General features: G+C 39.5%; 1 protein-coding gene across 3 annotated transcripts in view; it reads right to left on the reverse strand.

The window, feature by feature from the left end:
- Positions 1–2915: 2915 nt before the first annotated feature.
- Positions 2916–22932, reverse strand: part of LOC108711222 (cell division cycle protein 123 homolog) — a 61611-nt gene continuing 41594 nt past the window's right edge. Inside the window, exons 10-14 of one of the 3 annotated variants that reach the window (XR_001934870.2) lie at positions 13336–13364; positions 9291–9407; positions 8226–8363; positions 7380–7476; positions 2916–6813 (exon numbers count right to left, since the gene is read on the reverse strand). Coding sequence is in view for 2 of the 3 variants with exons in the window: in XM_018252731.2 (XP_018108220.1) it covers positions 7441–7476; positions 8226–8363; positions 9291–9407; positions 13336–13364 (320 nt within the window). In the remaining variant the exon portion in view is untranslated. Of the gene's footprint in view, positions 7477–8225; positions 8364–9290; positions 9408–13335; positions 13365–22932 lie in introns of all 3 variants that reach the window. The other 2 variants (XM_018252731.2, XM_018252729.2) reach the window with 2 other exon arrangements.

Below are 22932 nucleotides of genomic sequence, written 5' to 3' on the forward strand. Positions count from 1 at the left end.
ATATAAGGCATAGAGTTCTGGAAAGCAATTTCTAAATCTGAAAAGGATATCTTATGAGATATTGAACTGCCCCGTATTAAGCAATTAAAACCTAACAAAGAATCAGGGTTGCATGCAATAAAGCCCATCAGCATGCATATACAGGCTTGAGAAAAAATGTCCCTGTAGCAAGCACCCTATCTTATATTCATCTATATTCTTATTAGTATAACAGAAGTTATTACCAAACACATTCAACTGTCTCTAATTCCAATAATGGAAGACTATGCTTTGACCCACTGGTGCACAGCACTGGCTAGCTTCTTGTAAGGGTATCATAACACCATGGAAGGGCTATGTTATTGAATGAATGGTCTATTCAGGTTCAGATGAGCTGAATTCTTATGAATTGTAGTACTGGCAGGAATTCTACCAACATATCTTGTATCCTGCAAGGTGTATGGTTATCATCATTGTTATTAAAACATATTTCACAAAATACCAACATATTCCACAGGCAGCGTTGTACAATTTTACATACAAAAACCCTGCCAAAAAGAGCTTACAGTCTAAAAGGGGTAGGGGTTAAGACACAGGGTGTGGGGATGGGTGAGTGATGTAGAACTGAACGTTGCATTTAGCAGCGTATAGGGCACACTGAAGTTCTGCTAAACTAGATGAGGGCGAAGACTATTGCCACCGCTACAAAATAGACAAATGTGAAGATTGGCTTTACTAAGGCACTATCCCCCATATGTAATAAAAAGCACTAAGTTTGCCCAGGAGCAGTAACTCATAGCAACCAATAAGAAGTTTGCTTTTAAACAGGTGACCAGTAAATTCCACCTGTTGATTAGTTGCTCTTGGAAATACTTAGTGCCTTTTATTACATAATCTCAATGTGTGTTTTAGCAGAGGCAATTCTCAGTATTGACTATGGCAGGGTATTTTATAGCCACAAAAATGAGTTGCTACTAGTAGCTCCAGAGAAGGGAGTGCGACTCTTGAATGTGAGTTTGTGAGGCATTAATAAGTGGAGGAGTGAAACAAGTTATGGGCTGCTTTGAATATGAGGGTCATAAGTTTGAATTTTATTTTGAATGGTAGCGGAAGCCACTGCATGGATTGGTATGGCAGAAGAGGAGCAGTTGATGGGGTGTATGAGCCTAGTGGCAGCATTTATTTCAGACTAGAGGGGTGACAGTCTTTGGAGGAAGAAGGCCAATAAATGGAAAGTTAAAGTAATCAATACATTATATATTAAGGGAGAGTATCGGAATTTTAGTGGCATCTTGGGTGATAAATGATTGTATTTTGGAAATATCCCTTTGGGGAAAGTGACACAATTTAGTAAGTGAAAGGATTTGTGGGAGTGAAGGACAGAGCATAATTAGGGACAACCTACGGAACCAGGTCCAAAGAGATGGGTCTATAATGGTTGTGTTAACTGTAAACACCTCTGGATGTTGTGGGAGTTGGATGAGTGACAGCACTTAGGTGGTATTGGAAACATTATGAGTTGATTAGTTTACCAAGGGAAGAAGTATAGAGAAAAAATAATAAGGGACCTAGGACAGAGAGAGCTGTGTGGGACCCCAGCACAGAGAGGTTAGAGAGAAGAGGATACCCCATTGTAGGATATAAGAGGGAGGATGAAAACCAGGACAAGGTAATGTCACAAAGGCCAAGGGTATGGAGAGATTGGAGGAGAGGGTGATTAACAGGGTCAAAGGCAGCTTAGAGACCCTAGGAGTATTGAAGTGTTTTTTGGCTTTTGTTGATAACAGGTTATTAGCTAGTTTAGACCAGTTTCAGCGGAGTGTTGTGGCCTAAATCCAGATTGTTGGGGCATACAGTATACAAATAATTGTTCTCAGATCTTCCTGTACTCTTTGTAGAAACCAGACAAATATTTTTTGAATAAACTTGATCCTTCCCACCTTTACAAAACCAAGACTAAATGTGTTTTAGTAGAGCTTATTTCTATAAAATAAAAATGAGAAATACTTTGTTTTTAATCCTCTGGTGTTATTGCAATATGGTTATAGCATTTTTGTTATTGGGAAGCACCATGAATAGCACACAGCTAACAGATAAAAATACAAGCAATATACAGCGATTGCTATTAATTACAATGGCAACAGATCTGTAGGGATTCCTGTTATTTTGTTGCAATTATTTTATCTAAGAGTATCTGCAGCATTCACAGTCATGTGAGTGCCAGAACTTCTAACATTTACTTCTGGATATGTCACATTTACAAATGTTTTACCCTCATTGACTGTGCTAAGTTCAGTTCAAACACCTTATGATGTTCTCACCCTCTGCCTGAGCTTGGATACTACCTATGAATCATGTATATATCTGCAGGTCTAGACAAGATCTGCTACTCATTTGGAAATATGCCATTAAGCAATTTTTTTGTGAAGCAAAGAAAACAATAGAGATGTGTCTTGCAAATACAGTTACTTGCCTTCCTTGTGATTGTTTTATATACGTACATTTAAGACTTACTGGTTCATGGTTAGATAAGCTTATGCCCAAATGGCTATGCATACAACAACATGAAATTAATAACAATTTATTTAGGAATCTTTCCAATAACTCAGCATCTCTTAAAAGTTACAAAGCAGTAGTGACAGACAAACAGAAAGTAATATTGAGCAAAGGTTAGTTAAATAAGAGGAGGCTGGTGGGGGGGGGGAGGAGGCAAGATTTTAGTTTTAACATGTTCATATGAAAACCTAAAAGATAGTTCCCGTAATATAAATAATGAAACCTTACCCACTGAAAACAGACCCCCTGACCCCAAAAACAGTTCAGGCTGTGGTGCACTCCAATCCAGCAGAGTTTTACTGCCTTGGTGCTGTCATATATAGTGCAGATAGTTGTGTTCCAAGGAATGACGCAATATATATATATATATATATATATATATATATATATATATATATATATATATATATATATATTTTAAGACCCTAAGATTAAGCATTATGAGAGAAGAATCAGTGCTAGTTGCCCAATTTCTATCTCCCAGTGCAAACTTCTTTCACTTAACAGATTCTGTCGTGGGAAAACGTTCCCCCCCCCAAACGTATCAGTTGATATTGGTCGTCCAGCAGGATCCTGAATTGAAATCCATTTTTCAAAAGAGCAAACTTTTTATATTTCATTTTGAATCTCACATGGGGCTAGAGAGGTCAGTTTTCCCAGGTGCCCTCGGTCATGTGACTAAAAAATATACTTATTGAATCAGGAATAAAATTCTAAATGGTAGAATAAATGATATGCAATATACATAGTGTAATTTAGTAATAAACACTATATCATAAAAATCATGACAGAATCCTTTTAACATGAATACGAATGTCTAAGGTAGTTGAAAATCATATCATACCACTACAGCAGAGGTGTGACCAGTATAGATAGTAGATGGCTTAATCCTTTTTTATGCAACTGCCCCCTAAACTGGTGGATGAGTTTGTATGCATCTTCAGTAAAACAATGAGTAAAAATAGTAAACAACAAACTCCCACTGATAAAGCTGACAAATCTAGCAAGACATTGTCCCCAAAAGGTAAAAAAATTATGGGAAGCCTTTCTAGAGTTTCTTCCTCTATCCCTTGTAGAGTGTCTCTACTAAATGTTGTGATTATACCTGATTTGTCAATTGCCATTCATCCTAACTGTACACTGAATTTAAATGTAGTGACACAGCATACTATTTCTGTGTAATACCAACTTTTCTATAATATGCTGATAACATACTGTAGCAATGCTTCTCTTGTGGTTTTGTAATGTTAATAAAACACATTCTGTAAATAAAAACCTTAAAAAAACTGGGAAGGTGTCAGTATCATTTTAATTATACTGGCTAAACCCAGTGAACCAAATTATCCTATAAATGTTATTTTTAGGATACTTACTAAGTACTTATAGCGCCAGCAATATAGTGAATATGTAACTACAATGCTTCCTTTCTCCTGCATCTGAAGCCACACCTTTGTTTTGCTTTATAATGTAATGACAATATATGTTGAAACTTAGCTGTAGAAGATTACAAGTGTTTCCCACACATTTTATCATCACTATGATAATTTATTTTCATCAAGGTTTAATGAAGAGCTGATGAGAGCCTGAAACAAGAAAAACACCTTATCCAGTTTGCATCAGGAGTGCTGAAGTTGTATGATATAGTTCAACTAGGCATTGGTAGAAATTTCCAGGGTGTTGATGCACACATCATCATCAAATATATTTTCATATATATTATCATCATAGTGCTAGAAAGTTATGCAGCACTTTACAGTAATATTATATAGAACAGTGAAACTGAATATGATATACAGGTAGGGGACCTGTTATCTAGAATGCAATGGAGCAACCGTTTCAAGGAACATTCACTTGTGTGAAATGCAGGTGGGTTTTCTTCTTGGAATCAAACACGGGGGAGGTTAGGCAGCCACTGCAGGGTCTAGTGAGGAGTGTAAATGGGACAGTTGAGATAAATGAGGAAGTAGTGGTAAGTCTAAAACTAGTCCATATAAATAGCTTTACCATTTTGGGTGAACATGTTGGAAAGGACAGCTCTGAACTGCCATGTATGGAGTAAACAGACAGCAGAAGCTCTACTACAGATTACAGATGGGGGGGGGGGGTGAAGAGTGCTAAGAAAGAAAGCCAGGTTGTAGCAATATGGGATTCAGTTATTAGGTAGGGTTGTTGCAAGGACCCTTCATGACTGTCTATTTCAGACCAAGCTATTTCAGAGGAAAGGGTAAATCCTCAGGAATAATTTTCAAGAAACCACCCGAAAGGCTGAATGAGGACTTTTAGGGTAATGATCTCAGACATTACTTGCGACAACTGCTTTGTAAAGAAGGCAGTGAAAGATCAGAGAGATTATTATGAGGCTAGGAGACATGGGCTGCATTTCAATGATGATGCATCTGCTTTGGGTAAGAGAATGGCTAGAAGGTTGGAGGAGATTGCAAACTAGGCATAGAGGGGAGAGAGCAGTGAGTAATTTTGTGGAAGATAGGTTAGATGAGGATTTGGGCAAAGTACAGGGGTGGAAATTTGATTGAAGGTATCATTTATAACAGGGAGGACCCGAAACTGTATATAGACAAGTTACAAGCTGGTACAGGAACCAGTATTAAATGTATGTTTACAAATGCAAGTAGTTTGGCTGGCAAAATGTGTGAGGTGCAGGTAATGGCACTAGGAGAAATAGATAATTGGCATTGCAGAAACATGGCTGAGTGAGTCAATGTACTTCGCTTTGCTCTCACCTTCCAAAAACATAGGAAAAAATACTTGTGACTACTGATCATCATCAGTCTCTAGATGTGATTAGTAAGCTCTGCTGGGGTAAAGACTAAGGTGAATGATTTATTATGTCTCTGTAAAGTGCTGTGTAAAAAATGTTATTGATAATGAAGGATAATGATAATATACAAATAAAAATATTCATCAAAAGATGTATGTGAGTGTAGTACTAGGCAATTCCAGTTCATGTTACTAGATTGGGATGTATTAAAAGGGGAAAAAAAGTGGACCATATTATTCCAGTCCCCTTGCCTCTTTTCATTCTCCATTTTGCCCAAATAGAAAAAAAGGTACAGGCTTTAAAAGAGATTCTTATTTATAATAACAAAAAGTTTTAGACAATCTGGACTATGTAGTCTTGCTATTTGTTTACTCTTTAAAAGATTTTTACCATATTTTGTCAAACCAAATGGAAATATCCATAGGTAGAATAAAGACCAATAGCTAAACTGGTACTCTACCTACTGCCTCTGCCATTCACATTGCTAGCATCTGCTGTCACTGTGCCTACAACGCTGATAACAGCCTGATTTGCTCAAGTGTGTATTTTCATGGGGAAATCCATCCTGATTGTGCAAGTAACAGGATGATGCAAGAAATGTGAAATGGCAGCAGGCAGTACTGGCCTGGCAATGATGTTTTTTCTGTGTGGATCACATGTTGTATTAACAATTTATTATAAACAAAGGACTATGATGCTGCCCTTCTGTGCCCCCCCCCAGTACAATGAAAATAATACGGGAAAGCCCTAGCTAGTCAAGGTACCAAGGTAAAGAACATCAGAGAAATGCTATTATCTGCCTGTGGCTAATCACGGTTTTAATAATTAATTGTTGGCAGTGTGGCACATACACATAACCCTGGTATCTTGGGTTATCACTGGCTAGGCCAAAAGATACATGCATTTCAGATATACACTATTTCAGCTCTCTGCTAACCAACAATTAAAGGAGAACCAAAGCTTAAGTAAAGAAGTAGGGCAGAAATGTTGTACATTATATTTTGAGAATATAAGAATATAGATAATTACTACACGGCAGCACAGAAACCTGTACAACTAGCATCAGAATTTCCTAATCAGCTTGTAGCATCATCTTATATTACAGGCCAACTTCATATTCTAATTGATAAAATGCAATGACCCCTAACCTTAGCTTCTCAACAGCTGCTCAGAGCCCACTAAGCGTCGTAGACACTTTCCAAGATGGTAACCCCCTGTGACAAGTTTGAAGTTCTCTAGATTACTACTGCTATTGAGAAGCTGAAACTTTAGACTGGTACAAAATTCAGTATTTAAAATATGGCAGTTTTAGCCATTCATTTTTAGGGTTTAGTTCTCCTTTAAAGGAGTCATTAATGTTTATGCTGCGATGATACATAATACTTACATATACATGTATTTTTTTTTTTGTTCGAATTTTTTGTCTTGTCTTGTGAAAAGGCACCAGGAAAAGAGGAAGGTTGTTTATTTGGAAATACTAAGATGGGCCTTGCTGTAATCTGAAAATGAACAAATCAGAAAGTAAAACTGATGGTTACTGTACCTCCCTCCTTGACATCATTTAAAGACAAAAGCTGCCTTATGTTGTAGAATGCAATCACAATAATTTTGTTAATTACATAAATTTGTCTGCTCCCATTCACTCTTATTAACTAAATAGAACCATTAAGATTAAACAAATCCATTGTATTTCCTGTATGTTTTAGTATAAGCAAATCCAGTCAATCCTAGTACTTTTTGTAGGATTTACAAATTTAGCCAAATTCTTCTTGTTTAAGCAAACCAAACCTGATAATTCTATCTAACTGGACAGAAGAATGTAACAATGTTTTTTTCACATGATGCAGTATTTGGGGGGTTGAAGTAGGGTTTACATGTTTCTGTATTATTATAGATAATTATGGATATATTAAACAAAGATCAGCAACTGGATTGAAGTAAACATTAACTTATTTTGGTATCATTTGGCAGTGGAAGTATGTCTTGTATTGCAAGGCGCTCAGGAGAGAGCTAGATATACAGTACAAACAGGTATTGTAGGCAAAGATACCAGCACAAAGTTTACATGTCATGGTTACTTGAAAGGAATCTGAAGACCATGTTCCTGTAGAAGAATAAACCAGTATCTAATCATCAGAGTCCTCATCTTGCTGGTTGCGATTCTGTCAGGAGAAAAAGTAGAGTGGTACTGATTGCCTAAACACAAATGCAAACTAATATAGCAAGTTCTAGTATTAAAAAGCATAACATTATAACAAACGTATCTTCTTTTTTTGTAATACTATTTAATCAGTTACACGAGCTTTAACAGTTTTCTGACATTTTCTGTCACATTAAAAGTGCAGTCCTCAGCTAAGTATGCTACATGGCTTATGCCACCTTTGATCCCTGTGTCCACTGATGTAATTAAACTAAAAACAGTCGCAACCAAAATGTTGCAGTACATCTGTGAGCCCTTCCTATAGTAATCTATGGAAAACAAGCTGCCTGAAGCACACGTATTGGTGACAGCCAGCCCTGTCCTCAGAAACACTCAATTTGCATGACCAGGACAAAAGTTCTTAGCACATGTAACACACACAAATAAGAATATTTTTAGCCAGATATTGGCCTGTGCTAGTTAGCTGTGTGATGGCATCTATTGCTCTATGACATTTTAGTATTGCTATTTTTTATTACGTAGCCACTAAACAAAATGCTAAATAATTAAAAAAAAAAAAAAACAATTAAGAAGAATATCACTGTCATAATAAAAGTTAATTTATAAAATAACTACTCCTTTAATGACAACTCTGTCTGAATTTCCATGGTGTGTTATGTATAGAAATATATTTTACAAAGCTAAAGAAAACCATACAGTAACATTTAGGTCACTAATACATTGAAGTATAACTGCAACACAACTACTTACAAGCTTGAGAAAGTCAATTAGTTTGTGGGCATCTTCTCCAGTTGAAAGATCTACAAAATCCTTCGGAAGTCGGTAACTTAAATAAGGGCTTGGCTGAACGGTGACTTCACTGTTTGTATAGCGAAATATTGGGCAATCCTGAGAGAAGTTTATAGAACAAAACATTACAACAATTCATATAGTAGAACACACGGTATGTTAAATTAGCATTTCCATGTTTTTGGTCACAGGGGTGGAAAAAAATCGGTAGCTACTCTCATCCCTAATGAAAAAACAAAACAAAAAACCTAGTTAAATAGGTGCTCAAGAGGCTCCCAGTGTGTTAATCAATCATAGAAACAGAAGAATAGATGCAGTTCAGGGGAACTCACAATCAGTTTATATGTGCAAATGAAAGCTTATATTCTACTTGATTATTTAAAATAAAGGGAGAAAAAGCACAATGTGAAGGGCTGCTGGCATCTGACGTATCCAGCCTGACAATATGACAGTGTGGTTAGCTATAGCTGCAGGTTCAAAAGAGCGTGTACAAGGACATGTACCTTTATGGACTATGTTTAAATGCTTGCAAACATGCAGTCAGAAATGAGCCCTTGTGTGAATTAATAATTTTACTAATAAGAAATAAAATACAGAAGAAAAAAAATGTATAGCTCAGAAACACTGTCTCAGTTCTAAATGCTAAGCTGTATAGGGAGAAATAAAAAAAAGACAGCAAAATGAATTTCTCTGCTCATGATATGCACTGATAGCAAACCCTAATAACATAGTGAAGCAAGAGAGATTGTGTGGATGGTGACAGTCCTACTGAAATGCCAGTATAGTATTGTCCCTTTTATACCATTGGGAAATAGAAGAAGAGGAGAGATATGATAAGACTAATGGTGTGGGAAGTGAAAGATGTATTTGATTCTGCTGCTGATGTGATGTTCTGAATAGGTGGAGCAGCAGCGGCTGCATTAAAAAGCACAATTTCCAATAGAGCTCCTCTATGTATTTTCTGTAGTAAATATTAAAGTGAAGTAAATTGCATCTGTAAAAGTGTTCAGTAATTTATTTGCTTACCTGTTCCTCATTTTCTACATCACCGAGGTTCCAGCTCCTCCTCAATTCCTCCCAGGTAAACAGCAGAGAGCCGGTTACTTCTCCAAATGGATTAAAATCTATCACCCATATCTTGCCCTTAAAGTGGACCCGTCACCCGGACATAAAAATCTGTATAATAAAAGTCCTTTTTAAATTAAACATGAAAGCCAATTTCTTTTTTTTATTAAAGCATTCATAGCTGTTGTAAACTCTTTTAAATATATCAGCTGTCAATCAAATATTGCCTACCCCGCCTCTATGCCTAGGCATAGAGGCGGGGCAAACAATTACTTTCACTTTCCATTCAGCACTTCCTAGATGTCATCTGCTCTCTCCACATTCCCCCAGCTCTTTTAACAATTTAATTGTGTAACCAGCGCATGGGGATGGACATTGGGTCCCTGTCTCCTGGTGCACAAACAAGATTCTGAGATGATACAAGGCTTTCCTTAATAACAGTGTCCACAAAATGGCTCCTTTCTGGTTACTATAATTATGAGTTCCCAGACTGATGGAAACAATATTCAGATAATTTATACAGTCCAATTAAAGTTCATTTTGCTTGACTAACATGATAAAATAGGATTTGGAATAATTTTGTTTGAGTGACGGGTCCCCTTTAAGGTAAAACAAGCGTGTCAAAATTAGCAGTTTAATCTTGAAAGCCAAGTTTGTTTGCTCTTGTGACTATATAATTGGGAACTAAATGCTTTCTGAAGCTACAGCCATTACACATTGAACTGTAGAGCTGGCTGTACTCAAAGAAATGCCTTGATTTTATACACATTCATCTCAGATGCTCTACTGGGCTTGGCCAGAGCAGCAGGAGGGCACAGGAGAGATAAATAACTAAAAGTTGCAAACATTCCTCCCCCTTAAACATGCAAATTAAGGTTAGCCCTCATTCACCCAATTCACAATTTTGAATCACTAGAATTAGAATTACTGCAAGGATGTTAAATCATGCCCCATCTAGCTATCTACAATCATCCTTGTCAGGCCTAAAACCTAACTAAATAAATAGGTAGAAATGTTGTACATGATGTTTTGGGCTTCTGTACCAGCCCAAGGCAACCACAGCCCTTTAGCAGTGGAGATCTGTGTCTCCAAAGATGCCCCAGTAGCTCCCCATATTCTTTTCTGCCGATTCACTGCACATGCTCTGTGCTGCTGTCACTTACTGAGCTTAGGGACCCACTCACAATATACAGTGCACGTAGAATAGAAATGTCACAATATAAGGCTGATTAGTAATTAATACGGATAATTACTACATGGCAGCACATAAACCAGTGCAATTAGCATCAGAATTTAATAATCAGCCTTGTAGCATCAGCTTATATTACAGACAAACCTCATTTTCTGCTGGATAATTTGTGACGACCCCTAAGCTTAGCTTCTCAACAGCTGCTCAGAGCCCACTGAGCATGTGAGTGTCACAGACACTTTCCAAGATGGTGACCCCCCTGTGACAATTTTGAAGTCCTGGATCATTGCTGCTATTGAGAAGCTCAAACTTTAGGCTGGTGCAATAAGTTCAGTATATCAAATATGGCATTTTTATCCATATTCATTTTTAGGGGTTAGTTCCTTTAACACTGTTATACTAAGAAAGTGTAACTGACCATAGGTGGAGGAGCATTTAGTAAGTAACCCTACAATATATAGTCTCATCTTAAAACAAATACATAAGACCTCTTCTGTTACCCCTTCCTTTGCACTCTGCCCCAGTGGCCCGGACTGGCAATCTGTGGGTTCTGGCAAATGCAAGAGGGGCTGCTATAAGGTGCCATAGAAAGTCTGTATTTAGTTGGCTGGTGGGGGTGTTTGGGCCTCAGTGTGAGCTGATTGGGCCTCTGTGTGCCTGAAATGCCAGGGCCTATTTTGACTCTCAGTTCAGGCCTGCCGAGCCCCACCATTAGTAAATAAGCCATTACATGTTTATAAAGTTGCTTATTAACATGTGTATAACTGGGATGGTTAAATTGACAAGTGGAACCATGTTTTGTTTTTTTTTTTAAAAAAAAGGTGATTTAGGGCAGTAAAAGACTTTTACACCACAAACACTACAGAGGGTGCAGTTGTTAGAAATGGCTCCTCTTTAGAGTCTCACATCTCCCCACAACACCCCTGCCCTAAGATTCAGAAGGTGAGAGGTTGTGAGATGCAGGCAAACAGGAGGATTTTTAGAAGAGCATTTAAAGGCAACTATATAGTTTTAGTATCCTCAAGATAAAATACATGGGGCTAAAAATAACACAAGCTGAAACTGCAATAAAAAAAAAGTATTGTTTCCAATAATTCACAGCTTTTTTTTATTGTCAATGTAGAATGTTGTAAGGCAACCAAAGTAAACTTTCTCTAATAGTCTTGTAAATACCATCTTGTTCTATTTGGAGCACTAATTAAAGAAACAAAACATTTCTAGAGATGAAAACAGTGTTTTATAATTGCTTATATTTTTATTTTTTTGCAAAGCTATTATTTACAGACAAACTCCTCCTAAAAACAATTTCATTGGTCAAGGCATTTGGATTACAAATATATTCAGGTCTAATTAAAAAAAAAAAATTACACTAAATAAAATATGCCTGCTTTTCAGTCCACAAACAGTTATAGTCCTGCGAAGTCTGGTTTACAAAAACAATCCAAAATATCCGGTTATTAAAAATGAATGCAAAAAAAGCAAGGAACAGAATGGATCATATTCTTAAGTCTAATTAAAAACCAAACTGAACATGCACTCCTGTCTATATTCAAATGACACTTTATTGCCAGGTTTCATTAGACAAGTGAAACATGTTAAAATCAATAATAGTGCCTGGGTTTCAGCTTCCCAGATCTCCCAACATCTGTGGTGGGTAAGCTTTATGAGGCAGCTAAGTCTTTTCTAAAACAGAGCTAGCTCTTGTTAAGCTGTGGGATCATAAATCTTCCTAAGCAGCTTGGCAATATTCCTAAAAGGTGAGCTAGCACTATGATAAAAGGGTCAAATAGTATTAATAGATCTGGTTCTACCTCAATTCATTTTTCTATGCTTACACAAATTTTTTGAGCAACTACATAGAGGTAGCAGTGCAAACAGCACAGACAGCATTCAGGATAATTGCCATTGTTGTGACTGGCAAACTGATTCCAGAGCTACTAAAAACATCAATGACAAAATAAAGGCATAAGACCAGTTATCCAGAATGCTTGGGACCTGGGGTTTCCTGGATAATGTATATTTCTGAAATGTGGATCTTCATACCTTAAGTCTACTAGAAAATAATTTAAAAAGTAAATAAAGGCAATAGGCTAGTTTTGCTTCCAATAAGCATTACTTATATCTTAGTTTGGATTAAGTACAAGGTACCAGGGTCGGACTGGGAGGCCCGGGGCCCACCGGGACTGCTGTGCAGGGGCCCCCCTACTAAAACCTGTCGGCCCAGCTGTTCGGCGCGCATGCGCAATAGCGCCGTTCGGCGCGCATGCGCAATAGCGCCGTTCGGCGCGCATGCGCAATAGCGCCGTTCGGCGCGCATGCGCAACAACGCCACTCGGCGCGCATGCGGAAATAAAAAAAAAATTAGCGATTGGAAATATCGGGAGAAGGGTTCTGGCCCGGGCCAGTCCGACATTGCAAGGTACTCTTTAATTATTACAGAAAAAAGGAAATAATTTGATTATTTTGTTAAAATGGTGTCTATGCAAGATGCCCAGAGCTTTCTAGATAACAGGTATCCAGATAACAGATCCCATACCTGTACCGAGAGTCACTGCATGTGCCAACCTTCTGAAAACCTTCAGTATTCTGCAGCAGTAGAATGCAGATACAAGAGGCCTAAATGATGCGTAAGACAAGCCCATGCCTCTATTACACGTATAAAGGGCCACCATTAGAAATCTTGACATTCTAGAAATGTCAAGAAAAGTACAGCAAAGAATAGGTTATGTGCAAAGGCACATAGGACATTTTCTTTTTGCTGTGTGAGTATAATTTTTACAGACAGAAATATAATTAAAAATGCCAACTTGTACTCACTTGGCTGTCTTTGTATATGTCAAAAACAACTAGAAGAGAAGAATAAAGCAACTGATTAAAATCCACCTGCAATGCACATACTAATGTCTGCTTCTAAAATTGACAGCTGGCTTTTCCAGCATCTTGTATGAATAGACAGTAGACTAGAAATAAGTAAACAGAGTGGAATAAAAACAAATAACTTTTTCTGAACTTGTCCCTTTGGCAAATTATATGCTGGTGAGACTACAAGGTCTCTTACAACACATTATGTATGTATGTATATATATATATATATATATCTATATATATATATATATATATATATATATATATATATATATATATATATATATATATATTTATATATTATGTCAGTACAGTGAACGCACTCCTCCCGGATTCAATTCTGTTGATGGTGGTGCGTTGGTTAAAGTTTCATTTTACAATCCAGTAAATGGACCCGCACTCGTTCTTAATAGTGAAATAAATGTGCTTTTATTCACAGGTTCATTTCCAACGTTTCGGTCCTTGAAAAAAGTTCCAGAGAGGACCGAAACGTTGGAAATGAACCTGTGAATAAAAGCACATTTATTTCACTATTAAGAACGAGTGCGGGTCCATTTACTGGATTATATATATATATATATATATATATATATATATATATATATACCCTGACGAAGTGCCGGTAGAGAAGGCACGATACGCGTAGGTTTCCTCACCAACCAACTGCCAGAAGTTCACTAGCTGTGCCAAATAAAGCCGCAAGAAAATTGAGCTTAACCGTCTCTTGTGATTCCTTCGATCAGCGCCATATAACGGGGTAAATCTGTGCACTATACTTACCTCCTTAACGAGGTGAGGAGGATCCAGCGAGAGCTGCGACCGAGGGGAGAGACGCTGCGCTATCAATAAGGGTGAGCTCCGATTATACCTATTTTTGTGCTTATTCAAAGATCAGTTATACATAGGATATTGACACGGTAATCACTATTTATGGATGTTATTTTTTTAAAATAGAATACATTTTATATTATCGGTATATATTTGAATTGATATTTATATGCATAATCTCTTCCCTTTCAAGAATACAAGTTTGAATCAAAAACAGCTTCAGGCAGTGATTTTAAACTGCAATGTGTTTATTTAGCAGTGTAGGCATGTAGTCTATAAAACTAATTTTTGCATAAACTATGCATCTTGATCAAGACCTGTTGAGAGACCTGATGCAAATACACTAGTCTCACCAGCAATATGGTGAGAATATGCAAAGTTTAGGGGATTTCATAAATCATCAAGCAGAAAAACAGGATTTTCTTACCAGTAAATCCTTTTGTCCCGGGCCCGTACTGTCAGTGCAGACGTCTGGGGTTAAACCCGGATATCTCCGGAGCCAGGACAAAAGAAAAAAACGAAGCCTTTAAGCTCCACCTTCTCCCTTCATCTCCCGGCTCAAGCAATTGCTTGATAAAGAAGCGGGAGCTTCGAAACGTTGTTCTTATTACTTGCTTGATAAAAGTTTTTTCTTGATCAACAAGCAAGTCGTCTGGACTTTTTTGATTGATATATAATTTGTCCTTTGGACTAGGTCACAGACCAGGGTTAATCTCCACTCCATTTTGTTGGATATTATATATATAATATCAATTACCAATGGACCAGCACTCCCTTTTTTTTAAAACGTAATATTCTTTATTGTTGTCTTGGTATCAAACCGACGTTTCGGTCCACCTTAGGATCTTTTTCAAGGATGATATAGATATATATATATATATATATATATATATATATATATAGATATATAGATATAGATATATAAAATATAACAGATAATTTTGGTACGAAAAGAACCGTGGCAAACCGCCAACATCTCCTTTACAAAACGGAGGAACTTCCTCTGACAGTTCGGGCCCGGGAGAAAAGGATTTACCGGTAAGAAAATCCTGTTTTCCCAGGGCAGCCCGACTGTCAGTGCAGATGTCTGGGGACATTCAAAAGCCGTCTTCCCCCCCCAAAAAAAGGGAGGGAGAATCTAAGGAGGTACTACTGCTTGCAGCACCTTTTTCCCAAAGGCTGCTTCTGCTGTAGCGAAATTATTGAGCCTATAGAACTTTGCAATGGTGTGAACTGAACACCATGTTGCTGCTTTGCAAATCTGATCCGCTGTAGCACAATTCTTCAATGCCCATGAAGTACTGACGGCCCTCGTAGAATGAGCCTTGACAGGAAACGGTGGCCGTTTTGAAGATTGTTTGTAAGCAAAATTAATTACTTCCATTAACCATTTTGCTATCGTTCTCTTGGAGGACAAAAAAGATGAAAAAAAAAGTATAGTGCTAAAGACTACCTTATCCTTGTGAAACACTATCCAAGGAACCTTCACCGAGAGTGCTTGTAGCTCGGATACTCTTCTAGCCGAACAAACTGCCAGGAGTAAAACAACTTTCCAAGCTACAAATTTATCTGAACATTCAGCCATAGGTTCGAAAGGAGGCCCTTGTAACACCTTTAGCACCAGATTGAGGTCCCACGGTGGGGTGGGATCTCTATACGGAGGCCTAATATGCAGAACTGCTTGAAAGAATTGTTTTACTTCAGGTTGAATGGCCCATTGAAACTGAAAAAGCACCGACAATGCCGATATCTATGACTTTAGCGATCCAATGCAAAACGAAATCACAGCACCATCCAAAGTGTGTATAATCTTAAAAAGCCTTCATTGGATTCTGGCTTGGATCCCAAACGAACAACGTTTCAGGCCCGCGTGGCCTTTTTTCAAGTTAATGAACTACTACTGGTTACAAAGTTTTATACTCACTCATTAGGTCACCATTTAGAGGCAAGTAACAAGAATTAATTGATACAGAGAAAGAAGCATAAAGGCAACATTGTCAGATACATTGTAATGTGTAAATAAAGTATCCACTTATTTTCTGGTAGTTATATTCATCCAGATAAAGATTTGAATCTCATGGTACAGTATCTGCAAAACAATAAAAATGACCAATATTTGTAAAAAATTATCTAATCATAATAAAGTTAAAAACAACCATTAAAATCTATCGGTATATGGGATGCAAGTCATATTCGCGATTAAGACCATGGGGCTCCAGCGTTTCTAGATGCCGTTTCCATTTAGCTTCCTTTTTAATAGCATTTTAACATGGTCACCACAGCGACAAAGTTTTGGAATATTATCAACTACTTGGAACTTTAATTGCTGGACCCCATGACCCTTTTCAGCAAAATGACTAGTTACCGCCTGGTCTAGTTTTTTAAGTTTTACTGCAGATTTGTGCTCACGTATTCTGTCTTTAATGGCACGTGTTGTCTGACTTAGCGATCCAATGCTAAGACCCCTGTCAAGCCCTCCTTGAAAGGAGAAGGAAAGCTACGGAGGCATTTTATTGCCAATAGATTAGCTGCAATAGTGCAAGCTAGAATGCTATATTTATTCTGTAGAATGTTTTACCATACCTGAGTAAAAAGCTCTAGAAACTCTCTGTTTGTTTAGGATAGGAGCTGCAGTATTAACATGGTGTGACATCACTTCCTGCCTGAGTCTCTCCCTGCTCTGGGCTCAGATTACAGCAGAGAAGGGAGGGGGGAGGAAGAGGAGCAAACTGAGCATGCTCTTGCCCAGGGCAATGAGGTTTAAGCTGAAGGCAGGAAGTCTGATACAGAAGCCCATGAGTACACAATAGAAGGAAAGAAATGCAGTGTTTCTTTTGACACGGGACTCAGAGCAGCACTACTTTGGGGGTGTACTGGTATATTTAGATGGACCTTTCTGATAAGGCTTACTTAGTTTTAACCTTTCCTTCTCCTTGAAGGAAACTAAGGAACTGTTGTATAGAACAATCTCTCCAAGAAATTCTGTTCTCACTACACCAGGACTGGAATATTGACCAAGTTCTGTGGTAAACTTTAACCGTAGAAGGTTTCCTTGCTCTAACTAAGGTGTTTATCACTTCCTCCAGATCTGGGCCTCAAGTCCCATGCCAATAAGCGTAACATTTGCAGGTTGTGATGTCTGACTGGTCCCTGCAACAGCAGATCTGGACGCTGCGGTAGTCGCCATGGTGGAGAGACTGACATGTTTACCAATTCTGCGTACCACGCTCGCCGAGGCCAATCCGGTGCCACTAGGATTGTTTGAACCTGCTTTTGATGAACCTTCCTTATCACTCTTGCCAACAGTGGGAAAGGTGGAAATAGATAAACCTTCTTGAACTTCCATGGAATGACTAAGGCGTCTGTTGCCTCTGCCCTTGGATCGTTTGTTCTCGAACAGTAACGTGGAAGTTTGTTGTTTCTGTGTGAGGCCATGAAATCTATCTCCGGTCTTCCGAACCAGAAGTTGGAACACCTCTTGATAGAGAGCCCATTCTGCCTGGTCGATCTTGTTTCTGCTGAGATAATCGGCCCCCAATTTTCCATTCCTGGAATGTATATTGCCGACAAAATTGTGTTCTGACTTTCTGCCCACTGAAAGATTTTGGAGACCTCGTTCATCGTATTGGACAATTTCTTATCTGATGTGACCAAAATCTCAGCTCCTTGTAAACTGCTCTTCGTTCCAGAACATTTATGTGCAGCTGAGACTCCTTCTGCAGCCACTTCCCCTGGCATGTCTAGTTGTTCATTGCTGCCCCCCAGCCTGATAGACTGGCGTCCTTGCTGATTACAGTCCAAGATGGCAGTGACCACCGGCAACCTCTTGCAATATTTCTCTCCTCTGTCCACCACCTCAGTTCTTCTCTTAGTTTGTGACTGGAATGTTCTGAGATAGATCGTTGTGATTTCTGTTCCAATGACACAGAAAATGCCTTTGAAGTGGCCTTAGATGAAACCGGGAGTATGGAATTGCCTCCAGAGTCGACACCATCAACCCTAACAGCCTCAAGTAGTCTTCTGCTGTGGGCTGCACCATTCGCATAAACCTTAGGGTCGTAACTTGCAACCCTGTTACCTTGTCGTTTGGTAGTGCCACCATTCTTGTCCTGGAATTGAACTGCATCCCTAGGTACCTGACTGATTGGCTTGGAAACAGGTCACTCTTCTTGAAATTGATCAGCCATCCGAAGTGGAGAAGCGTACTGAGCATTTGACACGTCTGTTCTTCTGCTAGTTCTGCTGTAGGCGACATGATGAGAATGTTATCTAGGTAAGGGGTTGCTTTTATCCCTGCCATTCTCAGGATAGCTATCACTGGTGCCAGTATTTTTGTAAACACCCTAGGTGCCGTGATCATCCCAAACGGTAGAGCCCTGAACTGGAAACGATCCTGGCCCTCCGCAAATCGCAGGTATTTCTGATGATCCGGATGTATTGGTATATGCAAGTACGCCTCCTGCAGGTCGATAGTTGTCATAAAGTACTGTGGCTCCATGGCATGGATCACTGATCTTAGCGTCTCCATCTTGAACCTTTCCTTTTTTACATGAATGTTTAAGGGTTTGAGATTCAGAACAGGTCTGTAACTTCCTCCCTTCTTTTCCACCAAAAACATATTTGAATAAAAAACTCTGAACCTGAACTGGTGAGGAAATTCTGCGATGACTTTTGCTTCCAGCATGTTTGAAATGCAGTTTAACAAGGCTTTCTTTTTTATTGGATTGTGTGGTAGAGAAGAATGTATTAAGCGCTTCAGGGAGGAAGGGAATCTTGTAACCACTTCTTACTATGTCGAGTGCCCACTCGTTGTGAATGAGCTTTTCCCACACCGGGTAGAAACTTAGAAGTCTCCCGCCAACTGCTTCGGATCCACCCGGTGCTTGGTGACCTTCATGCATCTGAGGTCTTGGGCACACATGGCTTTCTAGTTTGCTTGTTCTGGCTGGGCCAAGTTGTTATCTTACGTGCCGCGTAATTTGATGAACCGGTCTGGTTATATGAATTACGTCTGAATGGACGAAAGGACCTAGATGAAGACCCCCAAGATTGGTTGGACTGTCTTTGGTACTGATCCGGACGATTCTTCCGCAATTGTGGTAGGAATGCACTTTTACCACCTGTTACATCTGAAATTATTTGTTTCAATTCAGGCCCAAAAAGATGCTTCACTGAATAAGGGAGTGAAATGAATCGACCTTTTGATGCATTGTCTCCTGACCAATGTCGAAGCCACAGAGCCCTTCTAGAGACCACAGCATTAGCCAATGATCTTGCTGCCAATCTAATGATTTCCATCACTGACTCGCCTAAAAAATCAAAAGCTGTAGCTACTCGGTTAAGCTCGGCTGTGAGAAACAAGTCTTGCGAATAGTGTTGTGACAGTTCTTGCGTCCAGAACTTTGCAGTACGCGCCAGTCCTGACGCTGCTGTAGCCAGTCTGAAAATGGCAGTTGTACTTGCACAACCTCTTTTTAAGGTCTCTGGAAGCCATAGCATCCTCAGTATGGAGGGTTGTAAATTTAGACAACCTAGACACTGCTGAATCGACTCTTGGTGACTGATCCTACTTAGACTTGTACTCCTCAGGAATTGGATATTTAATAAAGAACCTCCTACTAATATTCACTCTTTTCTCGGGATGATTCCATTCAGAATCAATCATCTGAGTAATAGACTTAAACACTGGCCTTAGAAGCGGGAGCAGCCGTGTCTTTTAGCTCTAAAGTCTGCAGCATATCTTTTAAAAGGCGTCTAACCTGATCCTGCTGGCCAAAAACCGGCCCTTCCGAGTCTGAATCCAAAGATTCTACTTCTGAAGACTCCTGAGACTGATCCAAGCTCTCTGACAGAGACTGAACAGAACTGATAGGTGTACCTCCTCTTGTGAATAGGGCGCTGTTGTAAAGACTGTTGAACAGCTGACTTCACCCACTTAACGAGGTCAGAAAACTCCTGTTGCTGTGAGGAAGTTGAAGGGGCTAAGAGAGTTGTCTCCTCCTCCAAGGAATGGCCTGTGGGTGAATGCTGTGCCAGTGGGCATGCTTCCTGGGTTAGGGAAGGGATTGGCTCAGTCAACAAATAAGGTACCACCTCTGGATCAGAGGTCCCCTTTGCCCCTAACCCCCTTGCAAAGTTTGAAGAAATCGGAGGGCTGACTTGCCTCTTAGAGTGCTTACTTTTAACCCTGCTTTTCCTGGGCTTATCCTCTGCCAGAGGCACATCCTTTATCAATTCTAGCAAAATGTCTGGAATATCTGAATTTGACATTGCAAGGCTAATGTACTCACAACTCTTGCACCGCTATGTCTAATAACCCGTCCAACTCAGAACGCGCACCTCCAGTTCAGCTTCTAAAGCTGATTGCGCCCAGCATACCGCACACTTGCAAGTACCGGCGCATGAACTTCCTATCACCAGATCCCGCGAGAGAGTTGCTCACCTTAACGTGCTGACGCCATGACACAACCCGCTCCGACCGTCTACTACCCCCGGAGCGCGTCTAATCAAGCAGCTGTACCACAACTGCGGCATGAACAACTGGCACCAACAAGCCCCATCCGCTTACCCCAGGCAGCCTGTACACAGTAGGTAAATTAATGAATCGTTACAGAGACCCACTTTCTTACCCTGCTGCAGCTGTTACTTGGGCACCTCTCTCACTCCAGGTCGTTCGCAGGCGATCCTTCCCCTTACCCCTCCTTTTTGGAAGAGGGAATTGCCTGTCCGTCTTCGTGCCTCCTGGGCCTATCTGTCTGGGCGATTTACCCGAACGGGTTAATTACCTCTAAGGCTCCGCGAACTCTCCACTTGGCAGCCACAAGCTGGCAAGGAGGGAGAGTCCTACCCAGACCCCTAGGCAATGGACTCCGCACATTCCCTGGAAACAAAAAACTAAAAAGAGCAAACTACTCTAATTATAAGGGATTACCCCCTGGTCCTACCTCTAAAACAGGACAAAAGAAAAAAACTGAATGGGCAAGGCCAGAGCCGGGAGATGAAGGGAGAAGGTGGAGCTTAAAGGCTTATTTTTTTTTTCTTTTGTCTTGCCTCCGGAGATATCCAGTTTTACCCCAGACGTCTGCACTGACAGTCGGGCTGCCCTGGGAAATTAGGTTTGTTTATCATAAAATCTGCTTGAGCGCGGTTTATCTGATGCGAAATGCATGGATTTCTGAGCTGCAATGTAATGTGAATCTGAATAATTATTGGCCTTGTATCAATATCATATATCCATACACTGTATATTGTTAGTCGGACCCTAACTTCAGAAAACTCACAGCACATGCACTGGGCTGCTGTCAACCATCAGAAAAGATGGTGGGGACCTACTGGGGACACCGTCTAGCCTACTTGTTATTTTTTAGTTCTTCTTCAGTTAATTTTTTCTAAAGCCTTAGCCACCAATACATATTTACCAACAAAAAGACAGACTTAGGGATTGCATAATATAAAATATATTTTAGTATAGTAAAATTGTTGGAGCAGTTAAGTGTGACTTGTGGTGTTTCCCACTGATGCTAAATGGCAAGTGATCCACATTTTGTGACAAGCATATGATTACTACTAGAAGCCATAAAGAAATCTCCCTATACAGTTCTATTTCTAATTATCTAGCTATGTACTGTTGTCCATGACAAACCAAAGCTTGTATGACTGCCATCTATTAAATCCGGTTATGCCTATGAACGTGGAAAAATGGAAACAGTCTGAAATCATTTTACATCTGTACAACTCTAAATGTTAAGACAAGGATATGTTTGCCAATTAAAACCCTACAAGTTAAAGCAGCCAAAATAAAAAGTTTGGGATATATTACTTCACTTTTCATGCCTGAAATATTAAAATGACGTTATGATGATTAGAAAGCCGTGTGCTTTAATATGAGTAACTCATAGAGGAATAAATTAGAGATGAGCGCCTTGGATCCTCAGTGAACTGAGCTATGATTCATTAAGCAAGCACTGCAGATATATAAAAAAAAGGGCTGTTGCTCAGCATTAAAATACTCCTATTTTCTGACAAGCGTATGGACCTATATTTAGAAGCCGGGACTGGGCTGGTGAGACACCAGGTAAAAACCTGGTGGGCCCTGCTGACCCAGAAATCTAGCCGGTTGTGGCTGGAGAGGGGCCTGGAGAGGAGCCCGATGGGGGGGTTTGCTGCTGGGGCAGGGGGTCCCTATGTCAATATGACACAGTTTAGAAACATACCTATGGCTAATGTTTTGACAATAGTTATTTGTTGAACAGCATGATGAGCGCACACCATTAGCCAAAAATAGAACCTGGGTGCCAGTCTGAATATAAATAGATACCAAGGTGAGTTGACAACACTCCAAGGAAGTTTTGAGGCAAAAGTTTCAGCAAACAAAATGTAGGTTTATTGGTTCCAATGTTTCAGTTCCACACTGGAACTTTTGTCAGGGAAAGTGATTAGTACAGTACACAGTGAGACGCTTTAAAGATGGCCATAGACGTAACAATTATGATCTTTCTTGGAAAAGATCTTTCCAAGAAAGATCATTTGTTTCAATACACACGTGTAGAGCTGAATAGTCAGATATACAGGTAGATATACGGGAAGAAACAATAGAATTCTACCTGTATCTGACGATTCAGCACTAACAATGGGTGATGTTTGGGTCCCTTCAAAGGCACCCAATCAAAATTTTCCGTCCAGCCCAGTCGACCAGCCGACCTATATCCAAGTCTTCTGCCG

Source organism: Xenopus laevis, chromosome 3L (genome assembly GCF_017654675.1).
Source record: "Xenopus laevis strain J_2021 chromosome 3L, Xenopus_laevis_v10.1, whole genome shotgun sequence".
Classification (NCBI taxonomy): domain Eukaryota; kingdom Metazoa; phylum Chordata; class Amphibia; order Anura; family Pipidae; genus Xenopus; species Xenopus laevis.